Raw genomic sequence first — 17,950 nt, 5'->3', positions numbered from 1 at the left:
GCTTCATAAATCCTTCAGCACATCCTGGTCTTTGTGAAAAATCCCACTCATATTACGAAACAAATGTTACAAAATTTTCCTCGGTTGTTAGTTGCATTTCTTGGTACAAATATCTTCTCCACTTTGATTCATTCAGGTCTCCTTTTATTGTATTTAAAAAAAATATTTTTATGTTCGAGGCATGTGGGCTGCTGAATTCATATCTGTGCATAGATCGCCGCCTAGTGTTGGGTCCGGATGTTTGCACGTTGTTGTCCTGGAAGAGTCTTCGAAGTATCCTGAGATAGGTGACTCCTCCCCTGGACCACAGTGCGCATGGGCATCCTCTCCATCCTCAGATTGTTTTTTTCCGCCATTGGGTTCGGATGTGCTTATCTTGACTCAAGTTAGGGAAAACTTTTTTCAGGCCAAAAGGCCTTTAGTTCGCGTTGGTACTGTTCCCGATCGGTATCGACAGTTGTTAGTTTACTGACTTCAAAAACAACTTTTTCGCATCTTATCCGACCATCGACCCCACATCGACGATGGAATCGAGGACACCATTCAAGCGGTGTCCTGTTTGCAATGCGAAATATCCCCATGTCGACGTCCACCCGGTGTGCAACAAATGCCTTTCACCGGATCACGACGAATCCACATGTATGGCCTGTGCCCGATTCCGATCCAAGAAGACTCTCCGGAATCGACGAGCAGCGAGACTTGAAGCGCAACAAGCGGCACCGGCCCCGGCCAACATCTTCAGCGCCGAGGACTAAGATGTGGAAGGCGTGGAGAACCTACCCTCCAGCCCCGCTTCCGAACACGATTCCGGATCGGAAGACATCGAAGAACAACTCTTTCACAGGGATGAAGCCGACACCGAGGTAGGAGACTACAATGAGGCCTTAGGGGCCGAAGAAAGTAGCTCCGGTGACGAGCAAGGCCTACCCGTACAGACGGAGGATATCCCAGTGCGTCAGTCTATGGCTCCGGTCGAGGGATCGCCTTCGGGCCTTACCCAAGACCTATCCCGCAGTTCTTTGGCCCCGCCCTCGGACATTCAGCGAAACCATTAGTGCCCAAAACGACTGGTTTCCCTTCCTCGAAACCAAAAGTCGCATCGGTTCCACAGAAACCGAAACTGAAAGTGACACTGGTCGGATCGAAGCCCACTACACCTTCGACGCCAGCCAAACCCGTCGGCACGGACCGCACCAAACGGGACATCGGTGCCGAACTCGCAGCAGCCGACGTCGGCGCCGACACACGAAAAAAGGCCATCGGTAACACCAAACCGCCTCGGCACCCGGCACCGACACAATCGGCTCCGGCCACGAAGGTCAAAATGGCCGCTGCGTCGCACACCACTTCGAAAGCAGCACCTAAGGCCCACTCATCGACGCCGTCGACAGCTACTACCCCTCCTCGACTCGATGACCCCGTGGCCCCGAAGAAGTCCACGCCTGCCTCTACAGAACCGTCGGCGTTCCAGGTGCGACAAGTTGCAGCGTCCTTGCAACGCATCAAAGAAAAGGCAGCCCTCCAGGACACGTCGGGCTCGGAGCCGAAAAAAGCTCAAAAAGCTCCTCCTGCAACACCCCACATCACTTTTGGCCTGCCGCCATCCACGGCGCCCAAAATGTTTGAAATCAGAACACGTGTCACCCAAACTAGGATCACACCTGCCGACCGCTCTCCTATGGAGACGTCACCGTCCCACATCATCGATGCCGACACCGGCAGAATTATGCTCCACAAGCGGAGAATATCTTCCGAGCGCCCTCTGGACTCCTACCGGATCCCGCTAAAGAAAAAGGTGCCAGCAGATTCGGAACCAGTTCTTTACGAACGTCTCCATACCTCCTACCTAGATCCACAGCCCTTCTCCCCGACACCCTCCGAAACCGACGTTTTGGAGGACTACATGGGTGACGACGTCCCCTAACCCAAAGAGATGGACCCTGAAGGCCAACAGGACCCTGACCAGGCTTGGGATGACCCTGTAGACCCGGGTGCACCTATGGATACACAGGACACGCAGCTATATGGCGCTAAAACGTCTCCCACAGAGGACACTGCCGCATTCAATGCCCTCATTGAACGTGCTGCGGCCAATCATGGTGTGCAACTCCACTCTGACACAATAGAGGACGATTTTCTAATGGATACTTTCGCATCCTCAGAAAGGAATATCAAAACTCTACCCATGTTGAAAGGTGTCCTCAAACCAGCAAAGGACATTTTCAAAGAACCCACCAGGGCAAGAGTCATAAACCCCAGGATCGACAAGAAATATAGGTCGGCGCCTGGGGACCCTACGTACATTAGAGGCCAGTTGCCTCTGGATTCCATCGTAGTCGCTAATGCTCGCAAACGGGCCCACTCGCAGACAACTGGGGATGCTCCTCCCCCGGACAAAGAGTCCAAGGTGCTAGAGACCTCGGGCAAACGGGTTGCAGCCCAGGCAGCTAACATATGGCGTATTGCCAATACCCAGGCGCTCCTAGCTCGCTACGATCGCGCACACTATGACACATTAGAAACCCTACTCCAACATCTCCCTGACCAATACAAAGAGGGAGCAGAGATCCTCATCAGGGAGGGACAACTCCTCACGAACGCATCCATTAAGTGTGCACTGGATGCCGCAGATACAGCTGCCAGAGCAATAAACACCAGCGTCCTGCTACGACGACACGCCTGGTTACGAATCTCCGGATTCAAACCTGAGGTTCAAAATAACATCCTCAATCAGCCGGTCAACCCAGACTACTTATTCGGGCCAGAAGTTGACACCACACTAGAAAAAATAAAAAGGGACACAGACACTGCAAAGTCCATGGGGGCTCTCCAAACGCAGACCTTTCGGAGTGGCTCCTTTCGTCGCCCCGGAAATAGAGGAGCAGGTAGAGGACAGGGGTCACAGCAAACCTACAACAAGGGCAACACACAAAGTACCTACGATAAAAACACCCGGGGTGGTTATCGTGGCTCCAGCACAAAGGGCAGAGGACGCGGATACGGCAATACCAGGTCCTCCCCCAAGAACAAACAGTGACGCCCTCTCCCTTCCTCCCGACCACATAACACCTGTCGGGGGAAGGCTACAAAGGTTCCTGTCCACGTGGAACAACATCACCACGGACAGGTGGGTCAAAGATATTATCAAACACGGTTACTGCCTAGAATTAACCTCCACTCCCCCCACAATACCGCCAAAACACCGTCCTATGTCCTCAGAGCACTTAGTGCTATTACAGCAGGAAGTGCTAAGTATGCTGGAAAAAGGCGCAATAGAGTTCGTACCCGTCCACGAGCAAGGTACGGGGGTGTACTCCCTGTACTTCTTAATACCAAAAAAGGACGGGTCACTCAGACCTATACTAGACCTGAGACCCCTCAACCGCTACATTCTCTCAGAGCATTTCCACATGCTCACCCTACAACAAGTCCTCCCTCTGCTCAAACAGGGAGACTTCCTGGCCACGCTAGACCTCAAAGATGCGTATTTCCACATACCCATTCACCCCTCACACAGAAAATATCTCAGGTTCACTATTCAAGGGCAGCACTACCAATTCAAGGTTCTTCCCTTCGGCGTGACAACAGCACCCAGAGTTTTCACAAAGTGCCTAGCTACTGTGGCTGCACATCTACGGAGGCAACACATTCACGTCTACCCTTACCTGGACGACTGGCTTGTTCAGGCAAAGTCAGCCCAGCAATGTGCCAGCCACATGTCCCACACCATTCACCTTCTTCACAGTCTGGGGTTCTCACTAAATTATCCGAAATCACATCTCCAACCCGCACACGTACAACAGTACCTAGGTGCGACCATAGACACTCTGGCAGCCACAGCTCAGCCAAATTTAGTGAGGATCAACAGCATGCAACTGCTGATTTCCAAGTTCAAACCCCAACACTCCCTTCCTGCGCGAGTGTTCATGCAGTTGATAGGCATGATGGCCTCCTGCATTTTCATAGTCCCACACGCGAGACTACATATGCGCCCGCTTCAGGAATGCTTAGCACGTCAATGGAATCAGGCTCACGGGCAACTAAAAGACCTAGTGTTGGTGAGCGGTCGGGCATACAACTCTCTGCATTGGTGGAATCCACAAAACCTTTGCAAGGGCCGACCGTTCCAAGAGCCTGTTCCACAAATAATACTGACAGCGGACGCGTCTCTCCAGGGATGGGGAGCTCATGTACTCAACTACACAGTGCAGGGACTATGGACAATACAACAAAAGAAGATGCACATCAACCTTCTAGAACTGATGGCAATCTTCCTGGCAATGAAAGCATTCAAAGTACATTTGTGCAACAAAGTCGTGTTGATCCGGACGGACAACATGACCGCAATGTACTACATACAGAAGCAGGGAGGAACGCACTCTCCACAGTTGTCTCATCTGGCTCAGAGCATGTGGAAGTGGGCCATTCAGAGGAACATGTTCCTCATGGCGGAACACCTCCCCGGCAAGGACAACCAGATGGCGGATCTGCTCAGCAGACACAGCCACCAAATGCACGAGTGGGAGTTACACCCATCAGTACTCCAGCCGTACTTCCAGCAGTGGGGTCATCCGGAGATAGACCTATTCGTCACAAGCGAAAACGCAAAATGCCAAAGCTTTGCCGCCAGGTTCCCACATCCGCAGTCGCAGGGCAATGCGATATGGATGAACTGGTCCGGCAGATTTGCGTACGCTTTTCCTCCAGCACCATTAATACCGCTGGTGGCACGCAAACTCAGACAACACTCACTAACACTCGTCCTGGTTGCTCCAACATGGGCACGCCAACCATGGTACACCACCTTTCTCGAACTTTCCGTGGTGCCGCATCAAAGGCTGCGGATCAAACCCGCGCATTTGACGCAGAACCATGGAGAGATTCAGCACCCAGATCCGCAACAGCTGAACCTGGCAATCTGGCTCCTGAAGTCCTAGAGTTTGGCTACCTAAACCTGCCACCAGACTGTATGGACATCATTAAGGAAGCTAGAAGACCCACTACCAGAGCTTGCTATGCAGCCAAATGGAAAAGGTTCGTCATGTATTGTAATAACAATGACATTAACCCGCTAGACGCATCCATCCAAAACATAATTTGTTACCTCTTACACCTATACCGATGCAATCTGGCATACACCTCAATACGTGTCCATTTGACCGCAATATCAGCGTATCTCCAGAACAGGCAGCACCTCTCTTTATTCAGAGTGCCTGCCATCAAAGCATTCTTGGAAGGACTCAAACGTGTAATTCCTCCAAGCCACCCACCAGCTCCAATGTGGAACCTCACCTTGGTCCTCACACGCCTGATGGGTCCACCCTTCGAACCTCTGCACTCATGCGAGATTCAATTCCTCACCTGGAAAGTAGCTTTCCTAGTAGCGATCACTTCTTTGAGGAGAGTTAGTGAACTCCAGGCACTAACCGTTCAAGAGCCATTCATACAGGTTCACGCCAACAGGGTCGTACTACGTACCAACCCCAAATTCATGCCCACGGTGATATCGCAGTTCCACATGAATCAAACTATCGAACTGCCTGTTTTCTTTCAAAACCCACAAACTGTCGCGGAAAGAGCACTCCATACACTAGATGTAAAGAGAGCCCTCATGTACTATATAGACAGGACTAAAGTCTTTAGGAAAACAGAACAGCTTTTCGTTGCCTTTGCCCCACACCACAAAGGTAACGCCATCTCCAAAGCAGGTATAGCCAGATGGATCGTTAAATGTATTCAAATTTGCTATCAAAAAGCTAAACGCACATTAACGATTCCCCCACGAGCCCACTCAACACGTAAGTTAGGGGCCTCCATGGCTTTCCTGGGAAACATTCCTTTGCATGATATATGTAGAGCAGCCACCTGGTCCACTACACATACATTTACCAGACACTATTGTGTAGATGTGCAATCAAAACAGCAGGCAGCTGTAGGACAGGCTGTTCTCAAAACTCTTTTTCAGACCGCTGCAGCTGGCACTGGTAGCCGCCGCTAATAGAGGGTACTGCTATATATTCTATGCACAGATATGAATTCAGCAGCCCACATGCCTCGAACTGAATATGCTACTTACCAGTATGCATCTGTTCTTGGCATGTAGGGCTGCTGACATTCATATCGCCCACCCTCCTCCCCGGCGCCTGTAGCAGCTGCAGCTCTCAGAATTACTGTAAGCATGGTCATCACTTTCTGTATCTACTCCATCACTGCCACAATGGCGAAAAACAATCTGAGGATGGAGAGGATGCCCATGCGCACTGTGGTCCAGGGGAGGAGTCACCTATCTCAGGATACTTCGAAGACTCTTCCAGGACAACAACGTGCAAACATCCGGACCCAACACTAGGCGGCGATCTATGCACAGATATGAATGTCAGCAGCCCTACATGCCAAGAACAGATGCATACTGGTAAGTAGCATATTCATTTCAGTAAAACATGGATGGAAAGACAGTTGCGCAACAAGCACCATTGTCATCAAATTTCTTGTACAGACAAACGGACGTCTGTGTACAATGTAGGCTTTGCAACCAGGCACCAAGAACTAATACAAGTGTACTCGGGACAGCAGAGACCACCATGAGATATACATTTCCTCCCATACAGGCCTACCCAGACCATTTGACTTCCGTCATTCCTGAGCGCGTTCCAATCGAGTCCAGCCCAAAGAAGGACCTCCACCAGCCAGATATTAAACTTTCAGGGACAGCCCTCTACTCTGGTAGGTCACCTTTTTAGCTGCCATGTAGATGCCCATCCCATCTCTCCACTCCCTTATGGAGTAAACCTCTGGTGCACCCCAATGTTTCGCTTTGTCCCTCTTGGCAACTACTAGACTTAAGGCACTAAAGGGGCGCTTTAATCGGAGAGGTGAGCATCGTTTGGAATACACAACAGGAAGAATTTTTGGTCCGGTGGGATCGGGGACCTAAAGTATACAGGGAAAGCTCCTGAATAGTACCTGTTCTATAGACATGTATATGGGGGATTCCCAAATTGTGTGCAGAAAGCAGTGTGTTTCCACTGTGCAACAAAGGCAGGTCAGGGATGGTGCTTGGCTAATTTTTAATAGCCTATTTTGATCGTAGTAGACTCCGTGGAGAATGTTACATTGAATGAGGTGAAGGTGTGCCTTAATAGCCACCTCCCTGGGTGTATCAGTGCAGCCTCCCAGTCAATGTTCTCCAGGTCACCTACGGCGCGCTTCCATTTCTCCCTTAGCTGCGATAGTGAGTCTGGCATGTTTTTTATTTTAATCTTTTTTTATTAACATTCATTGACATTTACATACAGTATGAAGGATTAGGCAAGTATGCTGACAGAGAACAAACCGTGATCACCATAAAATACATCTATATAGTGGAAGTCATGGGGCAGAGGCAACATCACAATCAATTCCTCTGGGCGGGCTACAGATATCCCCCTATAGGTGTTCCAATGGACCCAAATTTTTGACCATTTACGGGGGGCTGCTGCGAGCGTCATAGACTGATTTTTCTCAGAACATGCACCAATCGAGTTATTTTTTCCAGTCTGCAATGGTTGGTGCATTTGCGGCTCCCCAGAGCTGTGCAATGTTCCGTTTGGCTATTGTTAGACCCAGGGTGGCCCACTGAGTCTGGCATGTTACTGATAGTGCAGCATGTCTGGGATACTGCCCCTTTACCTAATTCTTCCATTTAAAAAAACAGCCCTCTAGTGGAGCATATTCTGAGAGATCCACTTCTCCCATTTCCTCTGCTTGCCAGGCATGACGGATCTGGGCATATTTAGGTAATTGGGTCGGGTGAAGATGGTACGTCGTATGGGCAAAAAGGACAGGATATCTCCTGCATCGAAGATCTCCAATTTTGGAAATGCCTATAGTGTCTCATTCCTTAAAACCCTGCAATTTCCTTCAGCCTCTTCCTTTCCACAGAGGTATTTCCCTCGTTATCTTATGTGCCCATCCCAGTGTCTTCGTCACCCGACCCCATGCTTCCAAGGTCACCTGTTGCTGACGCCAGGATTTGGGCGCTTTTCCCTCCAAAAACTTAATGTGGGTATGAGCACTTCTACAGTCCCACACGTTCCAATCTAAATGTTCGGTGGTCTTGTGGAGCCTGAATTGATGATTAGATGCTACGCCAAGTAATAACCCTCAATATCCGGAAGTGCTAGCACACCATTATATTGAGCGCTGCAGTGATCTGAGTGATGTTCGCGGGTGACCGCCATCCCACAGCAGGGTTCGCAGACCATTGACCCTAGGGTGCGGCATCAGAGAGAGGATAGTAAGTATTTTGAAGTTCGTATAATAGCTTGGCAAGCGTGATCTTTTCCAAAAGGCCCCCCCCCAAAAAAAATCTGCCAACATCAACCTGACAGTTTTCCAGCACTCATCAGTTGATCCTATATCATGAGTGGGCCCCATAGTTCCCCAGTGCCCAGAACAGGGCCGGTATAGTAGTCTCTGGGTCTGTTATGTATAGGAGCATATCAGCTGCATACTGAGATACCTTCACTTCCAGCTTGTCTGTGGGTGAAATTCATGACCTTTAATGCCAGGGTGAGGCTTTATCTCGTAGGCCAGGGACTTAATTGTGACGCAAACAAAAGGGGGATAAAGGGCAGCCCTACCTGGTTCCTCTACCTATGGGGAATACAGTAGATACCCTCCCATTCACCTTGACTGTCACCACTGGGTTACGATCTTATACCACCACCCATTTCCAAAAGCGGGTGCAAAAGTGAATTTTACTAACGTCTGTTCCAGAACATGACAGTGAAAAGCATCAAATGCCTTTTCTGCATCCAGAGACAGGAAGACCTGTGGGGCCCATCAGGACTGGACAGTCGCCAGCCAATTGTGTACGTCGTAGGTTGTGGTGTGTGGATATGCCAGACATGTATCCCGACTGGTTGCAATGTATCAGTGGTGAGGTGACTTGCAGCAGATGTGTGGCCAAAATGGTGGCCAGGAGTTTTGATTCAACATTGAGAAGGGAGAACGGGTGGTAGGCGTCGCACCGGGTCCATACGTTTCCTTTCTTTGGGGAGTACTATAATGGTAGCACTCAGGAGATAAGTGGGTAGTCCCCCCCCCCCCCCCATCCCCCCTTGTCCATCACTTCCCAGAAAGGTCTAGTAGGTGTGGGGCCAACAGGCTCGTGTATCGCGTATCGAATTTGGCCGGGATGCCATTGGGACCTTGTCTTGCCAGAGTTAAAGGTGGTTATGGCCGAGAGATCCTCAGACAATGTGAGCTCCTCTTCTAGTGCCTCTTGTTCCTCCACACCTAGCATGGGGGTGTGGATCAAGACCCAGGTAGATTGGGATATCAGAGGAGTCGGAAAGTGGTCTAGCTGTATAGAACTCTGCATACTATCGAGTGAACTCTTGAAAAATCTGAGTGTCCGTTTCAGATCTGTTTCCTGCCTGGTCCACTATGTTGTGAACCCTTCAGGCCTCTTGTTCCCTGCAAGCCAGGACTTTACCTGACTTGTCCCCAGTCACTCACAAACTGTGTAGAGGCCATCATCTGATGTTTAGCCTTCTCCTGTGCTAAATCTATATTCTGCCTATTGTGTTGCTTTCTGCTGCTGGATCAGGGACCCTCTGAGCAGTGAGATTCTGTTCTTGAGCCAGAAGCACTGTCTTGAACGCCTATCAAAGTTCTATTTTGGAGGCCACTGTTTTTTCGTTTTCAGAAAAATACTATTCGGAGTCTACACGTCTTGTCCCATGGATCCAATGCATTCAAACTCCACGCAATAGCTTTCCGACCCCAGTCTGCCTAGATGGACCAGGAGAGGCGAGCGGTCCGATAGGCCCCACACCAGGTTCACCCTTTCGGTACAAAGACGTAATAGTCTAGAGTAGACCCTGTGGGTGTCCAAAAATTAGGAATAAGTCAGTTCAGAGGAATGTAGGGTGCACAGTGAATCGTGCAAATCCAATTGGTCTGCATTGAGCAAGTGCGGTCACCTGTAGTGGTGTCTGGAGGCCCGAGTGGTCTTAGTTTACTGTCATCTGGTTAAAATTCTCCCCCCACTACATGGAGTGGTGAGGTGGACTCCAGAAGAATGTCCATAATAATGTTGTGGCCTGTAACCCAGGTGGGGCATACACACTTAACAAGGTCATTTCAGTCAAAGGCTTGTGGCACATCATGAAGGGTGTCTGCCCTGGGCACCCGCGGGGTTTCTTGCATCCCAAAGGAGGGTGTTATCTTTGGACTGGAGCAGGCAGGCAGCCCCCGGTAGGTATCAAACCAGACTTTGTATCTCGGGCAGTGTCCCTGCAGGAGGGGTCAGCGTTGTCGTAGAGTTGTGTGTGTGGGGGGGGGGGGGGGGTGGCATAATCTGCCTGCACCGTCCCTTCTTTATTTCCCTGTCAGCCATTGATCGTAGTATCTCTGGCACAGTTCTAGGTTCAGCATGCCTCTTTCCCAGGAACCACAACACTCCAGGCCCATATAGGCAGTGCGCTGCGTCACTTCAAGCACTCCCTGGGAGCAGAGGCTGGTAGCAGTGATTGCTATGTTGTGCCACAGCAGCGTGGAGGAGGTGCCCGAAAGGCCCTGCAGTGCACTCTGAATGGGCGCACCAGATTTTGGGTGGGCAACAATCCGGGCCTCTTGATGCTGTCACCGGGGCACCACGTCTATGTCCCAGGTAAGCGAAATAGGGGCTCCCAAGTCCAATCTGGCCATCCTTGTAGGAGAGTAGGATCTGCTTCTTATGGTTACCCCCACTTTTTGCTGATGTTTCACTGTTTTTCGACATTAGTCTGGCTGGGATCCCTGGCTGGGATCCTGCTCTTCAGGGCCCCAGCCTAGCTGCTTACACTCTAAATGGATTGCATGTAGTTTAGGTACACTCCAGATTGGATTCTGGGGTACCCTAATAAGTCCCTAGTATATGGTTTTCTATGTACCCAGGGCATAGGTACTCCAGAGGCCTACCAGGGGCTGCAGCATGTATTGTGCCACCTCTGGGAAGCCATTTAAAATGACACAACAGGTCTGCTACAGCAGCCTGTGTAAGGTGGTGTATGCACTCCTTACTGAGATATAGGTTACCTATGTCTCTCCATATCACTGCACATGTAAACCTATCAGTCACCCCTATGGCAGACCTTAACAATACTGAATGCAGGGTGCTGGGTTTCATGTGCGAGGGTGCCCATGCATGAGCAGAGCACCTCTGCAGATTTCGGAACCTTTATTCCGGGGTGGTTTGTGATACAGCCAAACCATATACTCATAAGTGCATTATAACCTCGCAGTAAATGCTAACTTTGGAATGGCTGCATGGAAACATATTGTGTTTGGTGTCAAACATCTTGGAATCATGCCTCCACACCAGTAACTGGTGTGGGAGGTATGATTCCACCCTACTATATGGAGAAACATGGCACCACTGGTACACCCGGTACCAGCTTAACAGACCCTGGCGTCACAAAATGGATGCTGCCAGCCACAGACACAAGTCTGCCCTCGTGCTGCTTGACCAAACTCCGGCAGGGGCGGCCTGCACAATTGGTTTCCTGTCACAGGGAGGTGTAACCACCTCCCAGACAGGCTTTAGTGTATTGGGGCTGGGTGGATGCACTCCAAGAGTGCTTTGTCTGCACTGGGGGCAAATTTTATGTCCCGGTGCATAGTCCAGCTCAGACCGGTTTGTCCCACCCCTTCCTTGGGTATAGAGTAGGAACCCCTGACTACAGGACTTTAGATTTACCTTTACGCAACTCTGCTACAGAATCTCAGAACTTCTACTATCAATACGACGTTGGATGACCGAAGAATCTCCCATGGAGTAAAGGGGTTACTCCCCTGCAAGGCAGGCACCAAAGACTCATCTGTCCGGTTTGCATTGACGCTGCTCCCGAAGGACACCGATTTTGCAACACATGAGGTGGGTTTCCAAGCTTCCCAGAGGCCGATCCATGCTCTCAGCAACTCTGAGATCCAAAGCCTTCGTGGGGACCGTGCAACCTGAACCCCTGGACACCGCGACCATTTGCAGCAGCATATGCTTCTTGGCTACTTGTACCCCAGACCCCGAGCAGTGATTCCACCAAAGATTGCTGGCCTACACTCCTCAGGTGACCCGTGGGCTGATATCTAGTGATTCCTCTCGAGGTCCCTTCGCGATCCCTTGTCCGTCGACTTGTGGGTCCCCGAGAAGGCTACTTTGACTTTCAACGGGCTTACCTGGTTGCTCCAGACGTGCTCTGACTTTCCATCGCTTGGGGAGTCCACAGGACCTTGCTGGTCCACACCGAAGTCATTTTTCCTCTCACCGCGTGGGTTGCAGTTGCCAAAGCTTGTTGGTCTCCAATCCAGAAACTGACCCCCCAGCACTCGACATCCTTCGTGGGACAGCTCGCCGTCGGACTGTAGTAGTCTACGACGCCTCCTGGTCCCTGTGGCAGCGGAGTCCAGCTTCACCTCTTCGCACCTGAACCACCAGACATCGGTGGGGATTTGTCTATCGTGCCCCTGGTCACTGGCAAGTGACCCAGACTCTGTCCTCTCTGCTTTCAGGTTCTTCACATCTTTGATCCAGGCTTGGTTCACACCTGACAATTCTCCTTTCCACAGCAGCAGCACTTTGCAGCACATCGCCATTGAAATCAACGACGATTCCAGTCCCCATTTGACACCTATGCACCCGGCTTCCATGGGTGAGGTAACACGAGTACTCCGGTGCTCCTGTGAGTGCTGGCCCTAGAACTCTAGGTCTAAAGGGGTTTGCTCAAAGTCCTCTCCTAAGTGTCCTTTAAAATTCCAACCGCAACTTTCTTATTGAACTATACGGGGCTCGCGGCTGTGTTCACACTGTACATGTCCCCCGTGTCTCCTGTGTCACTGCCTTGGGTGGTTCCTCGGGGTCCAAGAGATACTACGTGCTCTAGGCACTGTCTAGTCAAGTCGTGGTTCTTATACCACTTAATATATGGTTTGGTCTCACCCTGGGGCCCATTGTATATTGTGCTATTGACTGTTGTTTAATAACTGTATTATTATGCTCCTTGCTCTCCAACTTCATAAAGAGGTTAGTAGAAAGTGTTTGGAAATAAAAACATTTTATATATATGCCTTGTGTGGTTCTCCTTTCATTTAGTTATTTTAAGAGGTTATAATCTGGTAAGCCAAGCTGCTTTACACTCTAAGACTTAGCCTGAAGGCTGCTCTCCATAGCTACCTCTAGGATAGCTTTCAATAAAGGTTGTCTTAAACCTAATCATCAATAAGGGTTTGGACTGGTGCAAGGTGCCCACTATAACTAGTGGACAGCATAAGCCAGGCAAACTTCTCACAATCCTCACTTGATGCAGACTCCTAGTGCCGGCAAAAATCTGTAAAGAGGCCCCACGGGGTTGCCACTGGCCTCAGGAGGAGGGACGAAGGCGGCAGGAGTACCACCTATAGCTGTGTTAGGTGGCCCTGGCTGCTTCAGTGCATAATACCAGCCTGTGGGGGAATGAAGATGGCTGCAATTGACCGCCTGCCAGCAGGTCCTTCAGTGTGTTCGATGAGGGCCCCGTGTTAGGAGTTGAGGGTAGGCATCACCGACAGCTAGGTAGGTATCACAGACAGCTGTGGTCTGGTTCAGTCAGCCTGTCTCACCCATGGCTCAGCTCAACAAGGCAGGGCCGCCTCCAAGCAGTACTCCTTCCATTGCGGAGTGCCTCAGTAGTCCTGGGGTGGGGGGGTGAAGGGGCGGAGAGGAGTGAGGGAGGTCCAAGGCAGAAGCTGTGCCAATGACTGCACCGGTCTTACAGCTTGATGAGCGGTTTCTCTGCCCATGTCGACCCCGGTTAGTTACTGCTGTGCAGGGGCCAGGGGATACATCAGGGAGCAGGCCCCATCAGCCACATAGCTCAATTTCCCTTGGTTGGCATGCAGCACTGGTGAACAGTTACCTCAGGCAGGGGAGTTGCAAGATTACGTTTTAATCATGGCCAGGTCAGCCCATCAGCCTGCCGAGGCGTCAGCGCTGGGCCAATACTTACATAGAGTTTGGAGCAAAGGGCTACTCCAACCCAGTTGCGCAGCTTGTGTGTTTCAGTTGCCAAGGCGGAGATCTGTTGCCCCACAGCGCAGCTCGCTCCCGGCAGCATTACTAATTTGTTGCCATCCTAGGGAGCCACACAGCGTCTTCGCCACTCTTTCCTTACCTGTCTCCCCTCACTGTATTCCTAAACAGTCCAGTATACAATTCTGTTGAAATCTTTCGGCCATCCCTGTTTATTTTCATTTTATATAATTTCACTGAAATACCGTTGGGCTAGAAGCAATTAAACATACATCCACGATTATACATCCAAATGCTTGGTTAGATAAACTTTGTTCCCTGAAACCACCAGTGATTCTAAAAATCATAAAGGTACATGCAAATAAGTCTGCATCATGCCATAATAAAATGGCAACTTTTTATTCCCTTTCATCACAAAAGACTCAAACAGTGCTAACCATGAATTTAAAAAATAAAATGAAATCAAATAATTATGCAGAAAAATGGTTCATTATCAAGGACATGAGTAAGGGATGGTTTTGTGTTCAATGCTTCTGCTGTCTATCACTTTTATGAAAGACGTGATTGATGTAAGCTAAATTGTGTCCCTTTTTTCAAACCTTCAAAGTTTCACAAGAATTGCAGATTGACCATTCCCAAGATTACCTTTTGTATTACCAGCCCACGGTTGTAGCACCGTGATCCCCCCCCCTCCCCTTGTTATCAATCAGGTGCCCTAAAGTAGACCACATCCCTCCCGATCGCTTGCATCATCCGCGTTAGCTATGGTCTCTGATCCGAAACCTGCATGAAATCCAGCACCCCTTCAGGGGCGGGATGCTTGGCCATGGCACAAACAACCAAGAGAAGGCGTAAGGATAACCGATTAAACTCCCAACTAAATGAGATCCCAGCCCCTCTGCATCACTGAAAAGTCGTTTAACTGGAGAAAATGTGAAAGGAAAGATGTGGCATTTTGGGGGAGGGGAGATTGCGGTACACGAGGAAACCTAGTTTTTGAGAGAGTAACCGAGTAGGATCACAGTCACCATTTAAAGCACTGTAGTTTTCATCCAACATGCGAGGGGTGGATAATCTTTAATATATTGTATATAAAAAGGGTTGTAATTCAGGAGTGACTAGAGTTTTTAATGAATAGGATAAATGGGGATGTTGGATTGGGAAGCTGCTCAAAGAGCTCTGGTGGGATGGTTATCTGGCTGCTATGCTTTCTAAAACAAATTCCATAAATTTAAAATGTGTTAACCGGATATCTGCACTTAATGTGGTGGTAAGTTATTTTCATGATTGGGGGAGGAAGAAATTATCCCTAGAATTTGGAATTGGGTTCCTAAGCACCATTTTCTTAATTTGTGGCCTGGAAAGATTTTCAGCCCTAAAATGCACCAGGGCAATGAAAATTGGTGTTGACTCTGCCCTGAACAACCGCTCTGATCCTCTTTTGGAGTCTGATGGTTCTATTGTGTTTGTTCTTCTGCAGTCATGATCTTCAGAAACGAATTGGTGAACTTGATAATCAAAAGGAAAAAATCCACCAAGATACTAAGGATGTTAATGAGAAGAGTGGTCAACTTGCAGAAGAAATGAAAGTGAAGAACAAAGCTTTAAAAGATGTTGAAAAGTAAGTTATTCCACATTTTAAAGAACTAAAATCAGAGTTGTAAATCAAACTTTAGTATGTAACATTATTTCTGCCTAAATTAAAATGATTCTGTTACAAAGTAGTTTAATGTGCATTCCTTGATTATGGAGCCTAGGTAGAGCATCAGCCTGTTTCAACCAACGTCTGTTGCAGCTTAAAGTGTATTCCCAACTCATGAGTTGCCCCACACACACTGCTCCTCACCTTCTGACTCTCATCCTTGCAGCATTAACTGCTCCTAGCGAGGTTTGAAAGCAGACTAACCATGACATGGCAAAATCAAGCACAGCCCCCTTAAGACCTGTATTAAAGAAACAAATACCTATCTTAGGTAATATTTACTTCCCTTCTCCCACATGAGGTCCGTGTCTTATTTTGCTTCTCTGGTATGTTTTAAGTATAGACTTGCATGCTGTGCATGTTCGTGTTTTTTTTCTCTTTTAAACATTTTAAGCAAGTGTCAACAGTGGTAATGTTTGCACTTACTGTGTGAAGACGGACAGCCTCTTGGCTACATGAGGAATGGTCAGTCACCTTTTGCGATTGACTAGTAGGCTCTTACTTTTTTAACCTACTGTAATGATTCAATTTACAAATTAAGAACGTTGTGCTATGTGCCTTGAATATTCTGATGCGTGAGGTCTCTCCTCTATAGCTGACTTTCCTGCTCTCTTGTTTAAGCAGCCGTGCAAACTAAAACTTGAGCTCCAAATACAAAGGTCATAATCTTTCCTTTAATGTGATAGATATAATGAAACTGTCATATATGATCTTACAGGTCCACATTAATTATCACATCCCCCTTAACACTATCAGTGAGACACTGAAGTACAGTATTAGTTTAAGTGTGTGAATGATTTTACGTCTTCATTATTGGTATAAATATTGTGAGGTCATAAACCATGAATTTGACTGAATTATGGTTGTCTGGCTGCTGTGGGAACTATGCTTTGTAGACCTACTTATAATTGACAAATTTCAGAGTTTTCTTTTTGTTTTGTAACCAGAAGTTAATATTGAGTTTTTTTGTCTTCATTGAGTTGGGTACTTTATATGTAACCTCTAACCTAGAAGTTATTCCCTTACAATACATGCTCTCCAGCTGTGTCAAGCTGTGCTTTGCTGCTGTGCCTGGTTTGCAAACCCTCCACTATTCACCATGAGGCCTGGCCTATGTGCAGTCTTTCAGGGCACCGACATTTATGGACTTTTTTGGGGGGGGATTTTTCCTGGTACTTAAAATATCCAGTTTTGGTATGATTTCTGAAACAGCGGTCACAGCCACTTAATATCTTTAAGGATTGAATTTTCTCTTGCGCTTCCATCATTTGATTTCCTATTCTTGGATTTTTCTCTGCACCGGACATTGGTTAAGCACTCCTTGCAGTAGACTGCTAAGATGTTCAGGTAGATCTCTTCTGTTCCCACCTCCTGCAGCACTTCTTGCTGAATATTTTGATGTCGCTCTGTTTCCTATTCTTTTTCTTTGCTCAGGAACGTCGTGCTCTCATGCCACACTGTGGAAGTCCTGAATGAGTAAAGTATTCTGCTAAAATTTCGATCACGCGTTTTGCATGCAACTCGCACAGTGTTGGTTTTGTTTTCTCCAGAGTGATGCCTACAAACTTCTAACTGAATGCAGTCCATCACCCTCCCTCTGTGGTCTATAGTGTACAAAGAACATCTAAACTTGAGACTTTTGCAAGACCTTCAGCCATTTTTCTTGTTTAGCAAAAACTGAACTACATGGGTGGTGCTAATTTGTAGATGTGCCACCGGTTGCAATAGGATGTGTACTTTGTGATGTGAGGAAGGTTAATTGTACACTCAGCCAATGAAAAGCTCAGTAGGATCTCTAACTTTACGTTTAGTCTACAGATCTGGTAAGGTCCTTGGGACTCTAGAGGTAGTACTTTCCTTGTTGCTAGGCTCGCCAAGATTGAGGTCTTGAGTTTGACACTGCAGTCCTGGTGTATTTTTCAAAAGTTATGTGAATTTAAATACCTCCCAGCCCCCCGACCTTAATTAAATGTGATTTCAAGCCTAACTGAAGCGAGCTGCTTTATAAAATTAGAAGGTAAAAATTCTGCCAACTCAGTTTGCTACCCCAAAATAACCAAAGGCATTGAAGTTCCTTCATTAGTAAATTTTGTTTTGCAAAACTTCCTTCAACCCGTTCTGACCGTTTGCTGGCTGACAGTCTAAATATCTCTAACCTGGTAACCATTTCAAGCCCAACTGACACTTTGTAACAATTTATCAAACTACGGAGCAGGTTA

At 48.3% G+C, this 17,950-nt stretch overlaps 1 protein-coding gene across 3 annotated transcripts in view; it reads left to right on the top strand.

The window, feature by feature from the left end:
* SMC4 (structural maintenance of chromosomes 4) overlaps positions 1–17,950 on the top strand; it is a 910,253-nt gene that overhangs the window by 190,275 nt on the left and 702,028 nt on the right. For all 3 annotated transcript variants that reach the window (XM_085634717.1, XM_085634719.1, XM_085634718.1), the window contains exon 8: positions 15,510–15,650. In XM_085634717.1, the coding sequence (XP_085490843.1) occupies positions 15,510–15,650 (141 nt within the window). The remainder of the gene's footprint in view (positions 1–15,509; positions 15,651–17,950) is intronic.

The sequence above is a fragment of the Triturus cristatus genome, chromosome 11 (genome assembly GCF_964204655.1).
Source record: "Triturus cristatus chromosome 11, aTriCri1.1, whole genome shotgun sequence".
Lineage (NCBI taxonomy): Eukaryota > Metazoa > Chordata > Amphibia > Caudata > Salamandridae > Triturus > Triturus cristatus.
This window is presented reverse-complemented; position numbering and strand designations above follow the sequence as displayed.